Consider the following 27,087-nt stretch of genomic DNA (forward strand, 5'->3'; position numbering starts at 1 on the left):
ATATATATATATATATATCATTCACTCATTCATATAGAGTTCAACTTTGAATTTTGCTCGTCGAAAAACCTCCTAAGATTCCGTCCTTTACATACTGCTTATTTTTATGCCTTCCAATACGTGTATCTCAAATGGAGATTTGAATGCTTTATGTCACTTCCTGATACTTAAACTTTGCCCTGCATCTATGATTGATGTTTGTTTTAAGAATTAAATTAAATCTACATGGCCTTATGTGCACGAACCAGCTCTAGTTATTGGATGGTAAAATGAATGCTCAACGAATTGCTGCTGGCTGCAGCATGGTCTATAATGATGAAACGGTTACCAATCCAATCTGCTTTCTGACCAAAATTCACCATAACGCTTAGAAGGTGGTGGGAAATATCTGTAAAAACCCCTGGTGGGAGATTTGCTCTCGCTGTGCGCCGCTTGTACATGCAGTTACATAAAAAAGCTCAAGCAATGGATGTGCGAAAAGATGCGCTAGCTGATCGTGGCTGGAGAAGGGAAAACCGACTTGCGCTGGTTTGTTGTGCACGAAAAGCTATCGCGCTAAAGTTTTCATCATGCACGAACATTCCTCTGTTAATTGTTGTAGTGCTAAGACGTTGTTCAGTGCCACTTCTCGATCTTCACCGCACGGTGGTGGACTGCGGTATCAGCCGAACAGCTCTGGTGCATTTTAAGCAGCTTTGAATGAGCTTCTGAGCGTGTTGGAGTTGTGCACAACCAGCCATGGTTTAAAGGATATTTTTGCTATCTTTTTTTTGTAACACGTGGTGTTTCTTTCGTTCGTTCAAGTGATATGTGGAAGTGAACATATATTTTACCCGTAATGTGGTGCGCAATGATTTGTGATGTGAACAAAAGCAAAAGCGAGGTCGCTACTTGCAAGTAAAACGTCTAAAATTTGTACAAAGTTCCGAACAGTTGGCAAAACTACTTCCTTCATTTTGTTTGTGAAAACTATAAACGGAAACAGCGGCACAAGGAACAACAATCACTGGATGATTAAGGTATCTTGGGTACTGCTTAAGACGGGCTTATGGTGTTAGTATTATAGTTTTGCCTTACCGGCCACGGTCTGTCTGACTAAATCCAGACTAGAGCAATCGCCGCCTTAACAAGAAGTATTGGGTATTAAAGAGCGAGGAAAACTTATCGCAGGAATTATATCACAGTCATAGATCAACTAGGTCGTTGCGCTTATTAAGACGAGCGGTTCTAGATGACCCAAAATATATCAGATTGTTTTTTTTTTCTAAAAGTAAAAGTAGAAAGAAGCGAACAATTTCAAAACGCACAAAGCGCAGAAGAATTTTGCACACGTTTATTCACATAAGAAAAAAGAAACTCGAACTAAAGATCGTGCCAATCCCACTCTCTGACTTAGCCAAGAAATGTGTAAAAGTAAAAGTGCTGTTTTTTTGTGTTTTAGTACGCTCGTTCTTACCGTCCCTATAACCTGCTTAAAATTAGTTCTTTCACACAGCCTGTGGCATATTTATGCTTAACATATGTGATGATTCAAGCTAACCATTTCCATTCAATACTTAAACATACGGAAATACATAGACTGCAGATGCATTACTATCTGCCATTCTTCTTAATCGGCATAAATCTCTCCAAAAAAACCCGTTTTCGTCTAGCTTTCTCGACTGGAAAGGCTTTTGTGCTGTGAGCTCATCGTTGCATGGATCCGGCTACTGCGTCCCATACAAGCACATTCCATTTCTACATTCACAACGCAAAAGCTAGACATGGTCATGGGATCTAAAAAGGGTAAAATGTCAACTGAATGCAAGCCAAAGGTCTGTCTGTACTAGGAATGCTGCCATTCACCAGATTCACTCACGACCCTGACAGTTGGGCACTTTGGAAAGTGTGTGGAAAATGTTAAAGCATGCGTTTTTGTTGAGGTTTCGTTGGAACATTTGATCTAAACTGTTGTTGTACTGTTAGATTGAATTCTTGTTGCTTTTTCTGGTTGTATTTGTACTACGCGCATTTTTGGTTTTGAATTTTGTAACCGATTCATTTGCTTCATTTTTGCTCATGTTAAAATGCTGCTTTTAAAAAAGTAATGCATCTCTGCATTTTTTAAAATTGTTTTGTTTCCTTTTTTTATAACATTGTTTAACCAATAATCATATAAAATAGCAATATGGCCAGACCGTTCTTTATGAATAAAAAAAATCATATAAAATATCATGTAGGGATTATTATGTGGGTCCTGCAGCATATAATGTTGGCTGTTATTTTTACCAATGTTTGTGTCCCTCACAGTAAGTACGTGGAAATTAGTAATAATAATAGTATCAGGTTTGCTTTCGATTGCGATACCAAGATGAACGTTAAGCGTGAAATTAAAATGTGTTGCTGTACACGTTTCCCTTGTGATACCCTCGTGGGTCGGTACCGAACGGCTGCTATTATTTGTTTCAATGATTGCATCTGTGCTGAATTCACTACTACTTCTGTAAGTGCCTTTTGATTCAATAGAGGGAACGCAACCAAGAAAGAATGAAGATGGTTTGGTAACGTATTACCATACAAACAGAAAATTGTGCTTCGCTGCAACCTCGTTCACACCATCTGCCTTTCCAATGCTGCATCTTGCCACACCACAGAAAAAGGCAAAATAGAAGACAAAAATTCCCATGAAACAACAACACACTGTGTGCATGACTGTTGTTTGACTGAATGAAGTTTTGACGCAACATTTTTTGTAGTTGTTGTTGAGGGGGCCCGCGCTTCGATAATACTTTGCATTAAGATTCAATCTTGCGGCATGCAACATTTGCTCTCTCAGCAGATTCATTGCAACGGAGATCCCACTTTACCCACCTAGGTGAGCTTCTTGTTTCGTGCATCCTCCGATGACTTCATGCCAACTGGTTGGGCATTCGCTGATCGTGCATAGTTCATGAAAATTTTTAAAACAATGCCCAATTTACTATGTATTCCCGACTTGTGACTAATTTCATCTACGTCTCTGCATCGGCTGCCTTGCCGAAATTAGCGCCACAACATCGTTATTATAGATATAAAGTTATCTAGCTTTCGAGAATTGTTAGTGAAGCTTCTGAAGCTTTTTCAAAGTGAATAAAACAAATTCAATGTCATGTAATCTTTTTATACATATTGTGTTTAGTAAGGTCAGTGGAGTGTGTTTCGTTGAACGATTTTATGATGAGCCTTGTTTCCCTCTGTTTCTCATTCCCTGAAATTTGACCTGAGGCTTAATTTTGGAATTTTTAAATTTACAGTTAATCCGGATGAATCCAATTTTGACACGTAACAGATCAGAGATTAAAAATATTTGTATATGAAAAAATATTCCCTTTAAAAATTTAAAAAGACTTTAATTAAAAAACGACAATTTTAGCCTTGTTAGACTATCCTTACAAACCATACCGCCAAACTATAGTTTGCTGTAAAATCTTTGAACCCGATAAGCTGGTGTTAGTACTTTTAAGTTTAGTAATTAGTAATAAAGTGTAATCAAGAGATATCTTTGGCCTACCATTTGAGACGGATGTATAAACGAGGGATATCGTCTTGATTACGTTATACAGATTTTTTACTCTTAAAATTCGACTGGCACGAACTCACAAAACAATTGATAATTATGTACTGTAACAATGGTGAAGCTTACATAAGAAATAATAAAAACCAACAAGTTCCCAGAGCTCCGGCTGCCCCTCGGCAGAAGATGTCTTAGTATGGGTTGAATGCCGCTCGGTCGATTTCTAAATCTAACGTAATAATTGGTCTAGGTTGGCTTGGAAGGCTATGAGAGAGGTCAGCTCTAGCCAGAAATTGTCTAGGCAGTAAGGAGAGTGATGAAGATTACTAGCGTTCGATTTGGTGATGACGCCGAACACCGTGGTTGTAATCACAAAATTACTGTTCCATGCATAACCAGCACCAAACTTTATGCGAAAAATGTTCAACAAACGATACGCTATCGTACCATTGCTAAGTTTTGAATAAGAGTAGGATAAACAAAAAGAACTTAATGAATTTTGTTGTGTGAACAATCGATAAAAGCTGTTTCGTATGAAGTTATTATGGAAGATTGAACTTTCTTTAAATCAATTCTAAAAAGCATTTTTTTTTATTCATGAAGAACGGCCTGGCCGTATTGCTAAGGTAAAGCAGGTTTATTTCAATGAAAAACAACATCATTCGACCATAAAGCAATAAATAAAAATAATTTTAATTGATTTTTCACTATTATAAACTGATGGATTTTTTTATTCGTTAATAACGAATAATGATGGAAGCACGACATGGGAATGTGTGCTTGTTTAGGCATAGTAAAGATGAACATGGTAAATTTACCTGCAGCATGTTGCACATATGCGTGAAGTGTTTTTTTTTTACTCGAGGGCCCATTTCATTTTATGATTAATGATACGCGCTTCGTGTTAGTCTAACGAATATAATCTAGGCCGTTTTAACAAGAGTATCATGCACTGAGCAAATGACTATCTAGAGGCAAATAAAAGTCGAACAAAACGGGTTTAATCATGTAAAGCGTCCCACGTATGCGCGATGTGTTTTGTGATGTGACAATTATTTGTTTTAATAGCCGTAGAATTAAAACGTAAATTAAATTTCAAACAAAAAACAAGTTTAAGATAAAGTTAAAGTAATTTCACTTTTTTTTTATTTGGCACTACAATTTGGGGTTGCAGTTGATTTCTGGCTTACTTAATTTAATTTATCCGTAGTTCGATATTTCGTGTAGAGTACAGGGAAATGGTTCAGATGGCGGTAAATGCTGCTCCAGTCGTGATGTAATCCGGTTCCGCCCCCACTTAATCACAGGGTGGTTCCACACAGACAATTATTCATCTTCTCGTTTTTATCTTTAAAATGTACAGCAGCTACCACTTGCACAGCCTCCCTTACCTTCCCAGGGAATTAATGTTGACTAATAGATTACTGTTTTACTTTCCCTTAGGCGTCAAATATTTCGACAAGTATGAGCTTTTTGTAAAAAATAGTGTTATGCATGAAATGTTATAAACAAAAAACGCCAACGATACGAGCAGCAAAGTTGGAGAATTTAACATCCGTGACGCTTATTTGCAGAGGTTTGCACTACAACCTTGTTTATTGTGAACAAAAGGTAAGTTCAACACAACTTGCGGAAGTTCTTCGGATCGTTCACCACTTAGCTTAATATTTATTTAACTAGTAAACACATTAACACATATAAACATTTTATTTTGTTTATTTATGGTTTTTGTTGCCTAGAATCCATCAAAATGGGACATCATAATTTGTTCATCCGCGTAGGTAAGTCATTTTTGTTTTGTGATAATAGTTTTGTTTACATTTACAGGGGGTTTCAGTTGATAAGGCAATAGCATTCGTTTTTATTGTAGGCTCCTAATATGAAATGGTAAACAAAGTTAATTGATGTGGAAACGGCTTCAGATGACATTGGAATCAAATGCCTTTTGTTGTAATGTCCTTTACCCGTGCACTGGGAGGACGCGTATAACATCAACAGCTACTATGACAATATCATCTAAGGACATTACTACAAAAGGCAATTGATTCCCCTGTCATCTGAAGCCGTTTCCATATCAACTAGCTTTGTTTATCATTTCACCTTAGGACCCTACAATAAAAATGGATGCTTTTGCCTGATCAACTGAAAAATCCTATAAATTGAAAGGTGTCTAAAGAAAAGAGCGAAAAGAGGACGATGCAAATCGTCCTCAGCGTACACTATTTACTCGATTTTAAAAGGTATCCGGATTCGCGTTTGAGTCCTATACACATATATTGCTGTAATTTTTTTTTTCAATATTTTTCAAGTTATTTGCTTTTATATGAGACATCAGAGTCGAATCAAACTTATTAAACATTCATTAATGTAGTAAATAAAAATTCCCAACGCAATAGCGAAGTTTAATTATTTCTGTAATAATGCTTAGTGCTCTTTTTGTTTTTCACATACCATTTCTCGCAATGAATAGTGTTTCCGGTTCTCGTAATTGTATCGGAACTTGCATCGATCGAAGGCAACTCTAAAAGCACGCATCGTAACCTATTTCGCTTGCCATCGCGACGAGCTGCTCGAAGTGCATTGGTTGAGGAGAATGATGGTGGTACTGCAACTAATTCGTTCTCCGGTGGTGAAATGGAAAGTTATCAAGGTTTGGTTGGCCGTCCCGGTATTGATTTCCCAGTGCTAACTCACATTCCAAAGACAATTTTTGACTGCAAGAATCATGGCAATGGTTACTTTGCCGATTTAGAAACTCGTTGTCAGGTTAGTGTGTAGTTTTATTTTATTACCGTAAATTTACATTCTCATATATCAGTACTACTCTACTCAAGTTTCGAATAGACTAGAAACCTTATTTTGTCTTGTTTTGTTTATTTTTTCCTATTTTCCTTGCGAAGGTATTCCATATATGCGACGATGGAAAAAAGATCTCGTTTCTTTGCCCAAACGGTACGATCTTTAGACAGCTTGACCTAATTTGCGACTGGTGGTTTAAGGTAGATTGTGCTGCGACGCCGAACCATTTCGCCGAAAGCACCGAAATGCTTACCCAAGCCAAACGAGCGCGCCTACAAAGCAAGCATCCCGTACCCCAACCTATCACTCAAAGCGATGAAAGGCTTACGCTCAACATTCAAGATAAGCGCTTGCTTTTAGGAAACACTAACAGTCTTCGGACTGCCAAAACGCCAACCCGAAATACGCTCGAACTGAACAGACGAATGGATCGAATCGTCTCAGCAGAATCGAACGGGTTTGGTTCTAATAGAAATGGCAAAACCTTCAAAGATAATACCGATAAATCGTATGTGGCGGATGAAATACAGGAAACTTCCCAGAGTGCGTCGTTTGCATCCATAGCGAACAAAATGTTCAACACATATTATGCGCAAGAACAGCTTTTGAAAGATCAGGCTAACGGCAACAAATTAAGAAGAAACGAGTCATATGGGGACGATGCATCTCGTGATTACCTGTTGGTATTGTCAAAAGATGCACGAGACGAAAATATCAGCAGCAGCAGCAGCAGCATCAGTACCAGCGGCAACAGACATGCGATGAATTACATGCCTTACACAACTGCACGAAAACTGAATCTAAATAGCAAAGTTACGCAATTTTACACACCAACAGTACCCACGTTCACTACCAGCACGAGAACAACGACGGTGGGAGCAATAAGTGAGGATGCCATGGTCACGACAAAGGCCACAACAATCAATGGTTTCATCAGCGGTGGAACCGTCGGATCCCAGAGCTTCGGCAACCAATTCGCTCACCCAATGCGGCGTGAAGGTACCGCCGACGAAGAGACGATAATGGATCATGCCATGGAAATTATGCAAACTATCAAAAATCTAAAAATTGACGAATCTGCAAGCAATGGCGATGCAGTGAAACAAACCATAGATGACGTGATGGCTACCGCGTCGTCGTCCACCAATACTTTCAACGGTCCGACCATCACGTTCTCGACGATTGCGTCGCCAACAAAGGTTTCCTATGAGTTTTTGCAGCACCCATCGGAGATTGGTCCGATCGTGGATCGCTTCAGAAGGATGCGCATTGCGGCCGAGCGTAGGCCTAAGGTAGACGTTGGACATCGGTCGCTCCTTACGCGCACCACTTTAAACGAATATGACCGTCTGTTTCAAACTAAAGATAATGAAAACGGTGGAAACCGTATAGACGATGTGCACGATCACGAGCACAATCACTCGGAGACGGAGTTCTACATGGATTCACAAATGGAACACGATCTGGAAGGTCAATCTTCAAGGTACCCCGTGTTTGGAATGTCAAACTCGACACAGATTCGTGAGCTAGCTCAGATTTTTACTCACGCACTGTCGGCCTACCTTCAAGATCCCGTGACATTCCGGCGCATACTTACTGAAATTCGTCCAAAAGCCCCAGGTACGCAAACGCTCGACAAGTCGTTTACGATGGAACGGACGGCCGGTGCATTCGAGACCAGCGTTCCTTCCCTGCTCGAAACTACCACATATTCATCGCATGATAACGCCATTCAACGTGCTCGTCTGCAGGATGGAGAAAATTATGAAGTGTTGGACTTTTCCGACTTGTCGACCACTACCACCACTGTGAACCCTACGGATAAAGAAACAACTGTTGTAGATACCACAACAGCAACACCACCGACAACCACAATCGATAGCAGTGTCGAATATAACAAGGTTAGCTTTTTGCCAAAAGATACGTCTAGAAAGCAGGGCAAAAGCTTATCGATCAAGTTCATAACTAACAGCCGTAATGAACTGGCCGACGAAGTTAACAGTGAGCTGGGAACACCGGCTTCCTTCAGCTACACGAACCGTTTTGCCGATCATGCTAGCGCAGAGCACCAGGCAGACAGAGAGGCTGGCGATGTCACCACGATAACTACGGCCAATCGTTTGGACACAAAAGCACCGACAGTTTCTAGCGCACTACCAACCGCAACAGCTAGCGTCGTAACCGAACCAGTATCAGCTCCTCAATCTGTTCTTAAACCACCGGTTATATCAAGCAGCCGGTATTCATCGGAGCTTAAGCCTAAAACTACGCTTGTGCTGGAGGATGACGAACAGTTGCAGCGAGCGCAAAGCGAATCGATCGTATCCAGTCAAAACAATCGACCCATTTACGAAAGAAACAAGTACAGTGTTATTAGTTTGCATAATTTTAGGGACAATCCCACAACCGGAGTAACGTCTGGGTCCTTGGTAAACCAGACGCCCATCGCCACCGTGCAACCTTCCGCCAACTTACAGCAAGAGCCTGATGGGATAGTGCCAGCGTCTCGTACCACAATGTCTTACACGGTATTTTTCGATCCCTTAACCATCAACGATGAGCTGATGGAGCTGGAAAAACCAAAACCAACAGAGGCACATACACCTGAAATCCATGTGGTGCGGCAGTACGGATGGAACGGAACACTGCTTAAGCCAGGTGCCGCCAGCGCGCCTAATGTAGCCGAGGAGAATTATTCCACGCGGCTGATGAGTGAAAACATGCGCGAGAATTCAACGCTTATGCAGAAGAAAGCTAACGAAATGTTTGGCGAACTAAACGATGCACAAGCAGACAAACTAATGACAGCAATTAAAATGGCCGATAAGGATAAATCGATGCGGAGATTGATTCTGCTTTTGATACGTACCTGCGACGACACGCCAACCAGCACGAATGAGGAATCGCGCAAAGCATTGCTGGAGGCATTAATCAACATTGGCGGTGTGATGAACACCCAAAGTGCGGATGACCTGCGAATCGCGTCGGACAACCAAGCGCCGGATACTGATTATCGCCGGGGCAAAGAAATTGGGTACAATAGAGATGCGAATTTGGTGCACGCTGCTGGTTCGGTCATTAAATCGACCACTCCAAATATGGCGGCAACGACAGAAAACTACGCCAAAGTGTCGACGGCGGATGCAAACGATGGCAGCAATAGCAAAGAGCGCGATAGTCAGGAACGCTTCAATAGTGAGGAATGGTTGAAGGATAACGATGTTCAAACTACGGAGGCTACAACAAAAATGTTTGTGACGTCAAGTGAAGGGCAAACCAACTACTTGTCGAACACGGTCACCACCCAAGCCCGATGGGCGTATGACTATGAAAATACGCATCAGCCGCAGTCTACTACCACACCCTACCCGTCCACAGCCGGACAAACAACTGATGATGGCCGTTCGACCGTTTTTACTACGATCGCAGAACCCATCGTGAGCACTACGCTGACAGCAAACCCTACTTCGGAGGCGTTTGATAATCCTAGCTCCACAACACTTCAAACTACGGTTGACACCATCGACACAGAATACAGATCAGTAGAATCCATAGAATCGGACACCTCTTCCGAATTTAAACCACCGTTCATCGTATCTCAGCGCTTACCAAAAGACCTTTCGAGTTCTCTAGCTTATCCTTCGTCGAAAAAGAACAAATACAACTCGCCGCACAATTCTGATACGCGAGCACTCGAGCTACTAAAGTCGCTTTACTCTTTGGCGGCGAGATGGGGCTAAATTTAGTTGCACGTGTTTTGTTTGTTTCACTAACCGTTGTTCTTTGTTTGTAATTTTTTACCCATTAGACGGGTTGTAAATGAGTGGCAAATTCAACAAACTACAGCTACATTCGAATACGCAATCACTGTTCGCAAATCGGTAACAATCGGTAGAAAATATGCTGCAATAAGCCATTATATAAACGAGTTAGGGGATGATAGAAGCAAACGGATAAGAATCTTGAAGGCAAACGCTAGCTTTTACGATTAGTTTCTGTGTAATAAATAATCCGGCCATATTTATCGTATATTATAATAAATCGAACCTAGAAGAACAGACATTTATTAAGCTCACAGCTTAACGAGGATGTATTTAAGCTGACGGAATGAATGACAATTTTAATCGAAAGCATTGTAACAAACACATAATTATATACATTCATTCATACATATTTATATATATACATATACACTATATAATAAGTATCATAATTCATAACTTATTTAAACCACTTAATTATGCACGATCCTATCTTACCAGCTGTAACTGTAACAAAATGTTGTAACGATTTAAATTAAAACTTGTTGACAGTACAATCACCGCGTTCGGATATCTTTTCTTTCTGTAACCTCCTTCAAAAGTATAGCATAAAAAAGTGTATTTGTATTTTTTCAAACTAAATACTTTAAATTGCAGCCTTCAAAAGTATGTAAGAATAATGCGTTGGAATCCACAAGATCTTGAGTAGGCATGAGGTAAGTGTTAGTGAATGTTGCAATCTTCCATTCACACTCGCGTTGCGTGTTCTATCAATAGGGTTAATTATTCTCAAGCACCTCCTGCTTTCGATTTGATCAAATTTGATAAATCATGTTTGTTGACGGTGCCGTGTCCAAGGCGATAACGGAGTCGGTCTTCCCACGGCATGCTCGGAACACAAATCTCATTGGCTCTGACTATTCAGCTATGGATAAAAAAAAAATCAAGGAAAGCCAGAAATGGCAGGTTGTGAATCCTTAAGAGGTTGTACTGCCAAAGAAGAAGAAGTTCATTGGCAGAGTATAAAACAGGGAATATGTTTGGTTACGAATTCTCTCACTTTTTTCATTCGAACGAAATCACCATGCACTATAGTGGATCACTAATAGTAGTGGATCAATAAATGTTTAACATTATTAAAAAGAAGTATTACCGATAGCGGGATTTGTTGTTTGGAAATAGCTAAAAAGATATCGTTGGATTGTTATCGTTTGGCGCATATTGTATTCGTCAAACCATTTGTTGAGCAATTTGGTTATTTTAAACATTTCAATTTGTTGTTAATTGAAATTTTCTTTGACCGCTTTTGTTACTTTGTTGTTTTGTTCCTTCGCGTTCAAGTGCCGTATCTCACCGGATGCCGTAATAATCTGTCCAGTCTGTTGTTTTTCGAAAGCGTCGACGAATGCGAAAAACGGGAAAGCTAACGAGACTTGACGATTTCAATTGAATTGACATCAAGATTAAAATTTTAATGAAATTTTCAAATTTCTCAACTCGGATAGTTTTGTGCTGCTTAATATTGTGACACTTCCGCTTGGTTTTGCACATAATCTTTTATTTTCCTGGTTCCTCGAGTTAGAATTTTGACAAAAATAGATATACACCAACTTGTCAGTTTACAGGTAATCCTTACGAACATTGTTTGGAGTTTTACGACAACCCTTGACGATGCTCACAACTAATACTATATCTGGTTTTTTTATGGATTTGAATTCTTGCGCTGATGTTTTCGACATACTGGTATCGGACTTTAAATACTACTTTTACTCTAAATATTTCCACGTAGTGAAGATTTTATTTATTTATTTGTTTCCTTACTGCAATGAAAAATGGCAATCCCTCTCCATCAACTTGTCATTGGGCGCTCTACCCATTTGCTAACAATGATTCGTAGAATTAGTTTACGGTGTAATTATTTCATTCGCATGCTTCTTCGTCGTCCGATGACGAACTAGCCGGTATAGTAGAAAACCATGCAACTCGATCTTTGTTGACAAGTCTGCAAAAAATATAAACAAATGCAACTGTAAATATGTACATTAACGTTGTTAAATAAAATAAACATAAATCTGATGATCTGAAAAACTCCATAATTACTCAGGGCCACCTTACGCAAGGAACTCTTAAGCTATTCCTCAGCTACGAAGAAAAGTGTGGCTGAAGTCTGAATAGATGAACCCCCCCCCCCCCCCCCCCCCCCCCACTCACGGCACTCACTTTTCGCTACTGAGTTAAATTTAGGTAAAATAAATAAATAAATAAATAATTATAGTAAAAAGTCTGAAAAAGATACACTTTTGCGTAACTTACTTTTGCGTGAGAGGAGGGGGATATCTTTTCATACTTTAGCCGAAAAGTGCAGATGTGCCCACTGAGTAAGGGATAGTGAGTGAATTAAATCCTTTGCAGAGTTTATGGCTTCAACTCAGGTTCAAGAGTTTTTATGACTGTCACTCTCTGTGACTGCTCACCCACTTCTTTTAATTTCAACTCACTTCTCACCCATTCCCCCCTTTCTCACCCAAGGAGGGTGAGTTGAAATAAAAAAAAGTGGGTGGCTATTCGGCACAGAGGATGAGAATGAGTTGAAACCCAGAGGCGTATTTAAAGGATTATTTTAGAGTAATATTTTTTCATGAATTATTGAAGAGTGAGTCGAAGATTCAAATCTTTATAATCATCCTTATCCTTTCAAAAGAGTGATTATTCCCATTTGTATAGCAAAGACTGTTCTATGCGTTGGATCATTAAAGATTCAAATTTTATTCGCGAATGTCCGTTTTATCTTCACATGTTTTCCCACATGTTCAAAAATTATAGAATATTTTAATATTTACGTCGGTATAAGCGTTTCTGGTTATCTGTTCGAATTTTTTTTCTTTCGAATTATTTCCATTGTTTCATTGGCTGTTTAAAAGAAAACGAGTCACTCATGAAGCTTGACTATGACTCTTGTAGGCTCCAAGAGCTTCTCTAAACTCTTGAGATAGGACATATACATCGAATACGGCGATAGCGGCACAGGTCTTCACACGGCAGGAAGCATAAGAAAAAAAAGGATGACTGAGATGAAGGAGAAGCAATTCATGAAGTCAAAAGACCGATGAATCAATTATGAATTAAACTAAATTAAATTATTGATAACACTTAGTTTTTACTACGAGGGATCGATCCGATTCTTAGTTGTGGACCTTGTCTAAATATTTCGTCAATGAAGATATTGTATTTCGGGACTGCTTAAGACATATTCGTTTTGTTCAGTATCTCCTAATCAGTACCATTGCTATTTCCCTCAAGGGCCTTCAAGGCTTGTATCATCCAAGTAGCCGACTGTAAGTGCTCCCAAGAAGAATAAAGGGGTTCCAGGTTGTTTTCTGTTCATACTAACAGATTGTATGATCTACACACATCATGTCGGAAAGTTGATGCCGTAACCCGTCGCTCATCGTGTATGTGTTCACAAGTATACATCAGGGGATCTGTTTCCCAACAAAAAAAAAACCAGTTCACGAATGTTTCTGAAACTGTCCGTTGAATTTATACAGGTGCGTAGAATTCAAGTTCAAATTAACACAGGTGCCAGTGTGACTGAACTTACAGGTGTAAGAGCTAATCAAGCTAGGTCCTCCATGTGATAAACAAATAAATGGCAATGCAAATGTGCCCACAAATAATAGCTGTAATAATTGGAATTTAAAGCCATAAGTCCACACTACAATTACCAGATTAAATATTACAACATGAAGGTCAACCAAAAGTAAATTGGTATGCTGCTATGACACAGAAAAAAGGAATGTAATAAATCGTGTAAGAAAGCAAAGCACACTTACGGTACATTTCGTTTGCTGGTATTAGTCGGCAATGTCGAAGACACGCGATAGTAGTTCTGCTGTTCCTCCTCGGCAGCGTCTGGTATTTTCCTTTGCAGTGTCATCGTTTCTTGTATAGGAGCGCAGGTTTTATTACCTTCTTCTATGTCGAGATAGTAGCGCATGTTGTTAGCGGAAGATTTGCAATTCTCACATTCGCTCAGATAGTCCTCATCAAGACTGTTGTCGTTCGGTAGGATGTGTTCCCGCGGATTGGCACAATTTGTAAGCGTTGTCATCAGCACGGGCAATGGCAGAAGAATCGGTTGTCTGGTTGGATTACTGTTGGTCCCGCCCTCATCACTGTTCCCGGTTCCGGCAGGAATTTGTGCGTGTGTACCCATCACGCTCACTTCTAGCGCGCTTTGCGTCGAACCGTGCGCAGCAACTGCAGACGGATGGTTGCCGCTTTCTGCTGCTGCTGCTGTAGCGTTAGCAGTACCGGAGCGATGAATGGTATTGGAGCTTTGGTGGTTGGATTTAGTGTTTATTCCGAATGCCATTGCGCTGTGCGAAGTAACTGGGATGTTTATGATGGGAGGTATATGATTTACCGCTTCCGTGACCAAGCTGGTTTTGCGCCCATTGTTGTTGGGCAGATTTTTCGGCAGCGTATTACTATCGTATACTACCCTTTCTTGCATCAATCCACTGTCCGCCGCATCGGTCCTGTTCGATTTTGAACCTATACTGAGGTTGTTGGACATCAAACTCTCATTGCGCTGCTTCCTTTCATAGTTGCGTGCAGCAGTGAACGAGTGTCTCGGCAAGGAATTTGAAAATCCATTGGCCAAACCATTGTTGTTACACACCTTAAGCATTCCTCCAGTATCGTGGTTAGCGTGGATGGGCGACTTTCGAAGTTCGCGCAATTTGGCGTTTCCTCCACAGCTGTTAGTATCGTTAGCCTTTTCCGGGAGGGAAATGAGTTTCTGATGCCCTAAACTAACGTCGCGCAGTTGCTGTTGATTTGCAGCAGCTATAGTTTTGTTAAATGCCTGACTTTGGTGGGGATGTTGATGATGTTGCTGTTTTTTAGCTTTAGGGGGTAGAATTGGATTGTGCAGAGCACTGGTAGCATCATTCTCCATGTTCATGTTTAGCGAAGATTTTTTTAGTAAAGTGTGTGTACGCTCTTCATGCTCGATTCCCGGTCTGGTCGTAAAACGTGTGGACATAAGCTCGTCCAACGGTACTTGCGTTATAACTTTGCGTTCCGATGCACCGATATGTGAGCCGTGATCTGAGTGCGGACGATGTTGATAGCTGTTGTGCTGCTTGGCCTTAACTCTGTTTCCTCCCGTGCCTGTAGCTATGCCGTCCGCAAACGAGGAAGCCGTCTTGCGATGCTCCTTTTCATGATACCGTTGATTCATCAGCCCCAAGTCATTGGCTCTCGGGATTGGAGTTCTTTCCGTCGTGTAGCTGTCTCTCATAGTTCCCAGTGCATTGCTTCTTTTGCTCGCAACTATGAGTAGATCACCATGTCCCCCGGGTTTTGGTTTACTGGAAGCATCACCGCGATTAGGCAAGATATCGGCCGATGTGCGTTGGCTGCGATAACTTTCGTCGCCAGAAATCGATGACGGACCCGACGACCTACCCAGAGCAGTGGACTGATATCCCGACAAGGCTTTATGCTGTACTGGACATTGACAAATCTTTCGGTTTCCGGAGGTCGCATTTCCACTTTCAGTAGACAGAATTATGTTTGGCGCTGGTGTAACACTTCCCGGCCCTGGTGCAGGTATTCGCTGCGAACATTGCTTATCACGGCTGTCTGCCGGCATACGGTCTTGCTGTATCGGCGCATACGATGTTGAAGAATCCGAAGGTGTCGTCGCCGTAGTCGTCACTGCTGATGCCATAAAGTTTGTCTTAATCGGATTGATTATAGGATCCACCACGGAGAAATGGCGAGGAATCGTACGATGGTATTTTTTCCCCGTTATTCGGTTTTTGATCACGTCAGTGGATTTGTCCGAATAGCTGCTTAACTTACTGTCGCTTATCATATCATCGTTGAACATTGCTGGTACCGGGACGGATTGCATCAATGATTGTGATATTGGAGATTGAGAAGATGTTGGTAGTTGGGAATTTTCGTCTGCACAGTTCCCAATGCCCGTCGGTTGACAATGGCGGTGATGACTGGCATCCGCAAACTTGTCGACCCCATCCGATAGACGGCTGGAATTATGAAGCATGGAAGAGCAATGGTCCTCTTTTGGCGCTATTCTATGAACTCCTGTTTCACTAAACTCTCCGGAACTAACGTTCACGGCAGCCACAGCGACTGTGTGATGCGTAAAGTTACATTGATGAGCACTAATATTTAGTTCGCAGCTGGCATTCATGCACAGATCTGATCCCACGCTGCTGAATGACATCGGGTTGCTTCCAGTGCAATGGTGATTGCTGCTAAGATTAACGTTCTCACAGAGGCTCCCATCATTTGCATCCATTATGTCGCTTTGGTGCATAAGATTTGATGAGTGATGATTGTAAATTGTCATCGATGTGTCCTCGTTCGTCTCACCACTATGCCTATCCCCTCCGGTCAAAACGTTGGCTGAGGAGCGTCCATTAAGGCCGCTACCACGATTACTGGAGGTTACGAATGGCGGATCAGTGTTGGTGATAGTGGCCACGCTGCGTGCTCCCATGCTACTATCCGCACTGCCAATCTCGGTGACATTAGCGCCAGCTCCTGTACCGTTAATATTAATGCTTATTAAATTCGTAGTGTTTGCCGTAATGTTCGGAACAGCATCAGAATCTTGCACAACTCCTAGTGGAAAATTCCGCCCCGTCGATGTAGCGACACTAAAACGAAACGAAATTACAGAAACATTTAAAAGCGAACATTTGGTGCAGATAGCATAGAGAACAGTGTATTTTTAGATTAAATGTCTGTGCAGAAAAAGTCTCCTGCTTAAAGAATCTCGCAGAGAAACGGTATGCGGTATACAAATAGGTATCAATCGTCACTTTATTACAACATTTGCAGGTAGACCCAAGTAAAAAATGGTTTGATTTAATTTGAGAGGAATTTGTTTAGCTATTCAGTTAAGAAGTTCACTTTCTTTTTACCGTACGCCGAAATCTAGTGTAGCATACAAGTAGCACTCAGCCAACCTTTCACATGCGTGGATGGAAGCAGTCCTTCATCGGTTGACCCGTACGAGTATTTGAGGGACATATGGGGATACGAGTGAATGCCCCGACAGGCCGAGAACGATCTCTCGAGCTTCGAGATCAAGGTTTGATACCTCAGTTGGTAATGACAACATTAGAGTGTGATGTGAAAAACGAATAAAGTTAACGCGTTTGTTTTAAGACCGTACAAGTGAAAGATCACAGTACTTATAAATCTTGTATTCAGGCCGTATGGTCAAATTGTAATAAGAGTTTAAGCTCACAGTTAAGAGTTTATTAATTGTTTTATTCCCGTTTCTTTGTTTTTATTACTACAGCATAAAATTTACGGGTCGTTTTAGAAACGTGTCATTCGGTAAAATGCATACCGACTTTTTTGATTGACAAATACTTAAGACCAAATGAATTATGTGTATGTGTATGAAAAAATCTTACACAGTTCTTTAACAAGTGCATGCAGTGCATTAGGTAAACTATTGAATCTTACCTTACAGTACACGAACTGAGCGATTCTGCATGAGCGATGGCTATCGCCTCTTCGTAAGGTGGTGGAGCTTCGCCCCGTGTATAATACGCTCCCGGAGGTTTCCATAGCTGGTAGTGCGGAGCGACAGCGTGGTCGACGTATGAATAGTCCATGTTCATTGTGCCTCCACCAAGATAACCAATACTGCCTCCCATGTAGCCCACATTGTTCACCAAGTTGCGTTGGTTAGGATCATCGATGACTTCGCGACCTTCCTGGGCACGAGTTTTGCGATGCCTTAAGCGACTAATGACGAAGAAGAGCAGGGTCAACGAAAAAGTTACGATCACTCCAGTTGCCACTAGTCACATGCCGACGTCGTAGGTTTTATCTGCCGTGTTGCCTATTGTATCATCCAAGCAAATGAACTCGCAGCAGGAGCTACCAATCTGAAAGGATTTGCAATCGTGAGGAGGCGAGCAAAGCACTGCCTTGCATGCCTTTGGATGGCCATTGTCACATAAACATAAGCGACAGGTATCCGATCCTGGAGGAACATAATGCGCATCTACGAACGATAAGAAGAACAACAACACATTTACAACAACATTGAGTCACGAAGGATCGACAGAAGTTGCCTAGCTCAATTCGTTTCACCTTGCTCCACTTTCTTGCCATTCACATCTCGGCACTCCCCTGGCAGGGACACAACATTTCCATATGCACCTGCAAAAGTACAAAAAAAACGGTATGAAACTTCTCGCAGCACAAAGTACACTTTCATTTTTGTAATAGTTATTCCCCACATTCTGAACAAAATAGAAAATCAAGAAGGTGATAGCACTGATAAACGCAGACCAACAATTATCATGGCATGGCTACTTTTCATAATTGTTTATACAACACGTACATACCATTGATCGAGGGTACTTGGAGTAACAGTACATAACCGCACCACAACCAACGTCCAACGAAGCACAAACAAGACTTTTTGTTTGCTTCAGTTGGTATTTTTGACATTGTTGCGAAATTCTACAAATTTAATCCGGTGTTAGCGGTAACAAACGTACCAATCACTTCAATGGCAAGAATTTTGTAAACTGGAATCGAAGGTGAAAACTATAGCTGCTGCCACGAAGGATATCGTATTAAGCACCCGGCGACTCGGTATGGATTGAACCGTTTTACAATATTCCGTAGCAATGCCTTGTAGTTCACTCTATTGTGTTTCGAAAAACTAATTTAGAATTGTGCGAAAATTGTCTGATCTTATTTAACAAGGACAATCTATAACATTACTGCTGCTGCTGCCATTTCTACTACACTTGGGCTGGCATTGGCAAGAACTGCGCAAACGCGGGAAAAATTTCTCGCACTCTCTTGTATTAAAGTTCAAGAAACAGTCGACACACGGGGAAAACCTACGAGCAGACGGACAACATTTCGCAAAAGAAAATCAATTAATTCATTGCTTATAATATTTGTAATAATGATGTTTTTATTGGCTAAGTAGACTGCCCAGAACACAGATAGGGTACAGAATGTGTATCTCATTTTTTTCAGCTTCGCGTCATTACTGCCGGCACTTGCAATGTAATGTAGTAACGTCTGCTGCGAATTGCAGCTGACTTCTTCGCTTCGTATTGTTTTGTAATTTAAAACGACGGTTGTCTGGACAGTTTCAGAGAAGAGATGTGTAAATTAACTACATTTTGATACGATAACAAGCAATCAACGGTATACCATGCCAAGGAATGAGCTACGGATGCGTACTCAACTACGCATCAAACAAAGAACCTAGTTAGCTTTATACACAATTGTTACTCGTATTTCAACAAAAACAAGCAGTTCGATTGTGTTTATACTGATTTCCATGCGGCGTTTGATAAAATCGACCATATGATCCTACTGGCGAAATTAACAAAATATGGTCTATAAGGTCTATAAGAGTAAATATCGGAGCGTCATTTTCTACTGAATTTTCTAACTCGTCAGGGGTACCGCAAGGAAGCAGTCTAGGACCACTTTTGTTCGTTATTTTTATCAATGACATTGCGAACTTTCTGCCTGATGCATACAAATCGCTATACGCCGATGACCTAAAAATCTACGTACCTGTTACTAAGTTAGCTGACTGCGAAGTATTATAAAATAGTTTAAAAAAATTCTGCGTATGGTGTGCTAGAAACCAAATGCATGTTTATGTTTCTAAATGTAACGTCATCATGTTTTCGAGGAAAAGAACGCCCCTGATGTATGACTATAAAATAGCAGACTTATCCGTCTTGACCTGACGATTTCCAAAGCCCTACGTGTATCAGGTTTCGTCATTCGTGTTTGTAAAGAGTTTAAAGATCCGCTCTGTTTAAAATCGATGTTTTGTTCCCTAGTTCGTCCCATCATTGAATTTGCTAGTATAGTTTGGTCCCCGCGTCAACAAGATAGAATAGTCAGATTAGAAGCCATTCAGCGCAGATTTACAAAAAAATTATTTTATCGATTACCTTGGTCTCGTAATGTCGCCTGTCCTAACTACCGGAAAAGGTGTTTACGATTTGGACTTGAATTATTTGAACATAGAAGAATGACGGCACAGTGCATATTCCTTAACAAGACTATCAGCGGAAATATTGACGCCCCGTTTATTCTGGATACAATTAACTTCCTTGCTCCAGGTAGACAATTAAGACCACGACAACTATTGCGACCGGATTTTTCTTCAACGAACCATAGCGCTAACGACCCAATAATACAAATGATGGAGACATACAATGATTTTGACGATTTAATAGATTAGATAACTAATAAACGAATATGAACATGAAAAAAAGAAGCAATAGAGTCTTTTGGCCGATTTCAGATCGCCTAGATCCCGTGCCACGATGCCTATAAGGGAGCTGGTTGATTCATGTAACAATGTTCTCTAGCTGGTCATCAAAGCTCAACGAGCGCTCCAAGGTCCCTGACACAGTGTTTTCAATCAATGGTAGCATCATTCAAATATTGATAATATACAGTGACGGATAATAGAATAAGACCCCTTCTATACCTGATTTTCAAACGACGGCTTTCGATGTATATATATATATATATATATATATATATATATATATATATATATATATATATATATATATATATATATATATATATATATATATATATATATATATATATATATATATATATATATATATATATATATATTCGGTATTGTTGGGAACACCCTGTGTCGCGATTGCCGATCGGTCGACGGATAAGCCGATCACTCCTGATGATACGCGCTATCAGTTTGAACATATCGAGTATTTTCAAACTGATAAATTTGGAAATGCTGATGTGCTCTCTCGTCTAATGGATCGACACGAAAAACCTGAAGAGGACCTTGTAATTGCCTGCATCGAGCTTGAGAACGACATAGGAGCTTTAGTAAAGAATGCAGCGAGGATATTGCCGCTAGCTTTTGAAGACGTTGTGCGCGAGTCGCGCAAAGACCCTGTGCTGCGGGTGTTGTTAAAGTACATCCAGAATGGATGACCAAAGAGGCTAGAAGGCCGTGAGCTGAAAATTTTTCACGCGCGACGTGACTCTTTATCGGCAATTGAGGATTGCATTATTTTTGGAGACCGGTTAATCATACCTTTGTCGCAGCGCCAGCATGTACTTGAGTTGATGCACCGAGGACATCCGGGGATTGAGCGCATGAAAGGAATAGCACGAAGTTATGTATATTGGCCAAACATAGATGCAGATATTGAGGATATAGTGAAATGCTGTAAATCGTGCGCTTCTGCGGCTAAGTCTCCAAATCTAAGCTCACCGGTACCTTGGCAAACAACGGATGCACTTTGGCAAAGGGGACATTTTGATAACGCTGGGCCAATTGAAGACATGTATTTCCTGAACATTGATTCACATTCCAAATGGCCAGAGATTGTACCCACCTCACAAATATCTGCTACTTCAACTGTTGCTATTTCGAGACGATTGTGTGCAGGACTGGGAATGCCAAATACAATCGTAAGCGATAACGGAAGGCAGTTCACGAGCATAGCATTTGCTGATTTTTGTAACACCAATGGCATTGAACACATCAGAACTGCCCCGTACCACCCGAGGTCCAACGGCCAGGCTGAACGGTTCGTGGACTCGTTCAAAAGAGCGTTAAAAAAGATTAAGGTGGGAGAGGTGTCGTTGCAGGAAGCATTGGACATGTTTCTTTTAACACATAGAAGTACACCTAATAAGCAGTTGGAAGGCATGAAAACACCGGCAGAAGTTATGTTTGGTCGCAAGATTCGTACTTGCCTAGAGCTGCTGCGCCCACCTGTAAAAGCTTCACCTTATCAAGATGATGGACAGTTTTCAACCAGAAGTTTTAACATTGGTGAATCTGTGTATGCGAAGAAATATCATTACAACACCTGGAGTTGGGTGCCAGCTATTATTGATAAGCGAATTGGAAAAGTGATGTACCATGTGGTGAATTCTGCTGGTAAATGTTGGCGGTCACACATCAACCAGTTACGGCCGCGATTGACTGACAACAACAAGACTGATTTTAAGGCACAGGATTTACAGCCGTATGCTAAGCAGACTTCGATTGCCTTAGACATTTTACTGGAAGAATGTCATTCTGATGCAGATACACAATCGCCAGCTTCATTATCATAATCATTATCATCATCATCGTCATCTCCAGCTTCATCATCGTCAGGGCCAGCTTCATCATCGTCATCGCCAGCTTCATCATCGTCATCGTCATCATCATCATCGTCATTGTCACTGTCGTCCGGCTCATTGTTATGCACTTCTCCATTGTCAGAGATGGGTACGGAAACGATTGCATCCCCTGGTTTTGAAACAGCAGATAGCGGATCACCTTCGCCGGTACAGCCTCTACGCCGATCTTCGCGAGCTCGAAGACAACCGCAGTGGATGGAGTCGTACCAGCGTGATTAAAGAGGGGGGATGTTGGGAACACCCTGTGTCGCGATTGCCGATCGGTCGACGGATAAGCCGATCACTCCTGATGATACGCGCTATCAGCGAGAGAGTGACGAGTTTCGGTCTCTTCGCTCCCGACCGGCCCGTACGACGGACGTATTTTAATCCCGTTTGTTATTGTTCTATAAGTGTACTAATTTATGTATTATATTACATTGTAGATAATAAATCCATACCATTTTAAAAGTACAAAAATAAAGACTAAGAAAGTTATCGTTAGTTGGGGTGTCATATTTGTGGACGAGTGTTCAACGGAGCGAGCTTCTGAGTTTGGAGAAACTTCTACTGAAGTTAGTCTTGGTGAATTCCATTTTGAACCTGTCGTACAAGATCAAGAAATAGAAAGTTTGGAGACGAATGAAGCTCAGAATGATGATAGCGATGCAGAATACTACGATGCTATTGGAGATCAAGCAGAAGCTATTGAACACTTTTGTATTCTGTGTTTTCACGTTCGATTTATTCGCTAAAATTACAATTAGTTTTGACTTAACATACAACAGATAAAAATACTTTTTGCCGGTTGAGGGAGAAGTCCGACACTCATGGGCTACCTAGAGATTCAAAGCCAGGTTAGTCATAAAAGGTTTGTCACAAGTCAAATGCGTGGATTACAACGAGACCTACGCACCAGTTGTTCGATTGGCTACCGTGCGATATCTAATGTCCTTGGCTGTCAACATGGATTTGAAAATGCTGCAGATGGATGCAGCATTTCTACAAGGAGACCTCGGAGAAGAGGAAATATGCATGGAGCAGCCAGAAGGATTTGTTAATCCAGAAGCATCACACAAAGTATGTAAATTGAAGAATGCATCCCAGTGCACAATCTTGTCGCGTTTTGGTTTAAACCGGGTCGAAACGGCCTGTCACCGTGTATGAAACACCCGAATTTAAGAGTGTGTGTGTGCGTCTTATCAGTTTCGGGTTTCTCTTCAGGAAGATGAAAAAAAAACAGTAAGAAGAAAAACAACTATCATCGCGAAGTGTAAACAATCAATGTTAGTACCAAAAGAGATGTAGTATTTTTCATTAATTTACTCAAAATTATACAAGGAAATCATTGCGATAGATCGTTTTTGAGATTGCAAAATGGACAATCGAATTTCCGAGGGATTTAAATGCCGAATCTTCTGGTTTGGTTTCAGTGATAAGCAGCCTCCTTTCAAAGGCATTGGAGATGGTTAGGCCACTGTGTTGTTGCGGGTTTATTATATGAACGCCGAGGTTGTTACCGCATGACCGAGCGTTCTAACGGCAGATGCCCTCAGAAAAAAAACACAATTATAACCACCATTTGACTCTATTTTTGGGCCTGTTTGATGACTATGATACCACTTCCAATGCCAAACAATAAACTAAAGGAACATTTTTTCCACTTTCAGCTCTGCACTTCTTCAGTTCTAGTATAAAACACTTAATTATTAATAAATCAGTGTGTGTGGTGACGTAGACACAATTTTTCTGTGCAGTGTTTATTGTAATTTTTGTGACTGACTGGACATTTTTAAACCTTTTTACTGGACCCGACATCATAATCTCAGGCCTACTATTCCCCGGGAGGGATTATCCCCCACAAAACATATGAACAAAACAGACAAACAACAACAAGACGAAAGTTCACTAGAATCAGAAACCGACACAATTCTGACTGATACAGATGACACTGCCTCTACCACCTCATCCATCTCCCGCAAGCGAGCCCGCAGGAATAAGGGCTCTCCCTCCTCGGAAGAGGAAACCCCAACCACCCCCACCACCATCCCTATCCTTCCCTCTCCCCATATCCCTATCTCCTCCACCATCCCTTCTCCTTCCTCCGTTTCCACTCTTAGCAAGAAAAAGAAAAAAACCTAGCTAGTTATTTTTTTCCCCTTGATCGCTTCTAAACCACATCCCACATCTGAATCCCCTGCCCATCCTATTACCGGCGACCCCCAAAACCCATCAAATATCTCTAACCAACAATCCTTTTTTGCATTAGCCTGGAATATTAGAAGCATCAAAAACAACTTATACGAATTAAAACTCCTCATTACCAAACATAATCCCAGCATTATCACCCTGCAAGAAACTCAAGCTACACCCTGTAATACTTCTAACACTCCTTTCAACAAATATTACTAGCATTTCAATATCAATCCTACTCATCCACACCAAAATGTGTGTTTGGGTGTGCTTAAACACAATCCGACTAAAACAATTAATTAACCACCTCAATCCCATCAGTAGCCGTACAAATTGCATCCCCGCTTAAAGCAACCATTCTCTACATGTATCTATTTCCCTCCCTCAAGTTGTTTCCTATACAAAACGACCTTCCTACCCTTCTCTCACAGCTCTCTTTTCCATTGATCCTCCTGGGATCCAATGGAAGATCCTAATGCCCAACACAGCACCTGGGGTTGTCCTCTTACCAACTCCCGTGGCAACCTGTTAAATAGCATATTTCCTTCTGCCGATTTAGAAATCCTCTACAACCAAACCCCAACCCGCGTTTCCCCCTCCGACGGGAAAAGCTCTACCTTGGATTACTGTGCGGTGTCATCTTCTATGGCACCTCAATTCCACATAGACGTTGACACAGACACACAACAGTACGTTCTCGTTGGAAGTATGAGAAGACTGATTAGGAAAGGTATCAATCAGAAATCCGCTTCAATCTTCCACTTTAGGAAAACCCTCCCATTTCCCGCTTCGTATAAACCATTAAAATAGCAGCATCCCTTAGTATCCCACGTACAAAAGGCAATACATCCCCCCGAAGAAATGTCCCCTGGTGGAATGAGACAGTCGCGCAGGCTATCAAAGCCCGTCGCGCTGCTCTACGCCGATTCCGCCGCGCAAGCCATATTGCCGATAATTTTTTCACACCCATATTAGCCGAACGGTATCGGGAAGCCAATCGCCTTGCCAAAGAAGCAATCCGAGCAGCGAAAAAGAGTAGTTGGAATCAGTTCGTCAACCTGATGTCGACCCTCTCTTGACCTGTAAGGAGCTTTGGCGGCGGGTGAGTGTGCTCTCGAGCCGCAACCAACGCTCTTATGCTCCCATTACCCTTAACCTACCAACCAATCCCTCTATCACCATCCCTCCCGCGGAAGTACCTGAAACATTTGCAAATGTTTCAGCTACAGACAACTTTTTTCCACAATTCCGTCGTCACAAACAAACTGCAAAACAGATCCCACTTCCCCAAGTAGATTCCACTAACCATAGATACAACAGACCTTTCTCAATAGCTGAACTAAACTTGCCCCTCAGAAAATGTCAGGGAAAATATCCCGGCGGACTGGAAATGTAGTTTAAAAGTCCCGATTCCTAAACCCAAAAAACCCATTAATGAAATAGATAGTTACCGTCCGGTCTCGCTCCTTAACTGTATAGCTAAGGTGTTGGAAAGGATGGTAAACCGTAGATTAACACAGGAACTACAAGACCGTAATTTCTTAACAATAACCAGCATGCGTTCCAGGCGGGTAGAGGTACGGAAACTTACTTTGCCAAGCTGAACGATCTATTAGATAAAGCCACCAATAGAGACCACCACATAGACCTTTCCGAAGCCTTTGATCGAACCTGGCGTCATGCCATCCTTACACAACTGTCTCGTTGGGGCTTTGTGGACTTGTAACCAAGTTCATTGAGAGCTTCCTGAACGGACTGGACATTTAGAGTACAAATAGGAACCGAACTATCCAACCCCTACACACAAGAGAATGGTGTTCCGCAAGGGGCCATTCTCTCTCCAACCCTTTTTCTCATCAGTATCCCTGTTTTGCTCCCTTCCCACAGAAATCCAAGCAAATCTCTATGCAGACGATAATATCCTGGCCTATTCATTTAATACTGCTTGTGAATCTCGTAAACACCTGCAAGCAGGAGCTGACAAGGTTCGACAGTGGTCGAGATGGACGGGCTACGAAATATCACACACCAAATCTAAAATCCTCCATATCTGCAAACACTCCTTCTGCAATATCCGACGCCCTATCAAATAAAACAACACAACAATTCCCAACACACGGATACCCGACATACTCGGCGTAACCTTCGACAGTAGGCTTTCTTTTCTTCCACATTCCAACAGGGCCAAGAAGGAAGCAAACAACCGGCTGAACTTGTTCCGGATGCTCGGGCCTCCCGCTCAACCCTGAACCGCATCATCAGCGCTTGGCTCCTATCCAAACTACTCTACGGCATCGAGATTGTTTCCCGTGAGCGAGCAACCTTCGAGAAGAGATTAGCACCCGTCTACCATACAGCCATCCGCTACGCCACTGGTGCTTTTGTCACCAACCACCAGCTTCCTCCGATCATCCAATCCAGCCGCCGGGGAACACGTCCCTGGTACCATAGCACTCCTGCCATAGACTGGGCTAAGAGGGCTTCGTCAGTTTTGGACAGAGTCCATGTCTCAGAGGCGTATGCGAGTACTGGGACAATAAATGTTCTGTACAATCCCAGCTTCGTCCGTCCCGAAGGTAACGC

General features: G+C 41.6%; 2 protein-coding genes across 5 annotated transcripts; one reads left to right on the forward strand and one right to left on the reverse strand.

The window, feature by feature from the left end:
* The first annotated feature begins 203 nt into the window (after window positions 1-203).
* Window positions 204-10,646, forward strand: LOC118510937 (serine-rich adhesin for platelets). 3 transcript variants are annotated; one of them, XM_036053371.1, is made up of 5 exons: window positions 204-1,019; window positions 4,976-5,143; window positions 5,272-5,313; window positions 6,003-6,298; window positions 6,433-10,646. In XM_036053371.1, the coding sequence occupies exons 3-5, from the start codon at window positions 5,283-5,285 to the stop codon at window positions 10,069-10,071; spliced, it is 3,966 nt and encodes a 1,321-aa protein (XP_035909264.1). In that variant the 5' UTR covers window positions 204-1,019; window positions 4,976-5,143; window positions 5,272-5,282; the 3' UTR covers window positions 10,072-10,646. The 3 variants fall into 3 exon arrangements, with proteins under 3 accessions (XP_035909264.1, XP_035909266.1, XP_035909265.1); XM_036053373.1 differs by lacking the exon at window positions 5,272-5,313; XM_036053372.1 differs by lacking the exon at window positions 204-1,019 and having other exon boundaries at window positions 1,048-5,143.
* Window positions 10,647-11,629: 983 nt separating this feature from the next.
* On the reverse strand, window positions 11,630-18,927 carry LOC118510938. 2 transcript variants are annotated; one of them, XM_036053374.1, is made up of 5 exons: window positions 18,504-18,927; window positions 18,247-18,315; window positions 17,611-18,157; window positions 13,926-16,790; window positions 11,630-12,094 (listed from the first exon to the last, which is right to left on the reverse strand). In XM_036053374.1, the coding sequence occupies exons 3-5, from the start codon at window positions 17,802-17,804 to the stop codon at window positions 12,013-12,015; spliced, it is 3,141 nt and encodes a 1,046-aa protein (XP_035909267.1). In that variant the 5' UTR covers window positions 17,805-18,157; window positions 18,247-18,315; window positions 18,504-18,927; the 3' UTR covers window positions 11,630-12,012. The 2 variants fall into 2 exon arrangements, with proteins under 2 accessions (XP_035909267.1, XP_035909268.1); XM_036053375.1 differs by having other exon boundaries at window positions 17,611-18,315; window positions 18,504-18,911.
* Between the last annotated feature and the right edge of the window lie 8,160 nt (window positions 18,928-27,087).

Source organism: Anopheles stephensi, chromosome 3, assembly GCF_013141755.1.
Source record: "Anopheles stephensi strain Indian chromosome 3, UCI_ANSTEP_V1.0, whole genome shotgun sequence".
In the NCBI taxonomy this organism is placed as follows: Eukaryota; Metazoa; Arthropoda; class Insecta; order Diptera; family Culicidae; genus Anopheles; species Anopheles stephensi.

Excerpts from the sequence above, each read along its gene's own strand:
- LOC118510937 (XM_036053371.1), top strand. The coding sequence starts at position 5,283 with ATGGGACATCATAATTTGTTCATCCGCGTAG. Across the intron at positions 5,314-6,002 it reads TAATTTGTTCATCCGCGTAG|TGTTTCCGGTTCTCGTAATT; the intron begins GTAAGTCATTTT and ends CGCAATGAATAG. Across the intron at positions 6,299-6,432 it reads ATTTAGAAACTCGTTGTCAG|GTATTCCATATATGCGACGA; the intron begins GTTAGTGTGTAG and ends TTCCTTGCGAAG.
- LOC118510938 (XM_036053374.1), bottom strand. The coding sequence starts at position 17,804 with ATGGGAGGCAGTATTGGTTATCTTGGTGGAGGCACAATGAACATGGAC. Across the intron at positions 16,791-17,610 it reads CTCAGTTCGTGTACTGTAAG|TGTCGCTACATCGACGGGGC; the intron begins GTAAGATTCAAT and ends GTTTCGTTTTAG. Across the intron at positions 12,095-13,925 it reads ACCAGCAAACGAAATGTACC|ACTTGTCAACAAAGATCGAG; the intron begins GTAAGTGTGCTT and ends TATTTTTTGCAG.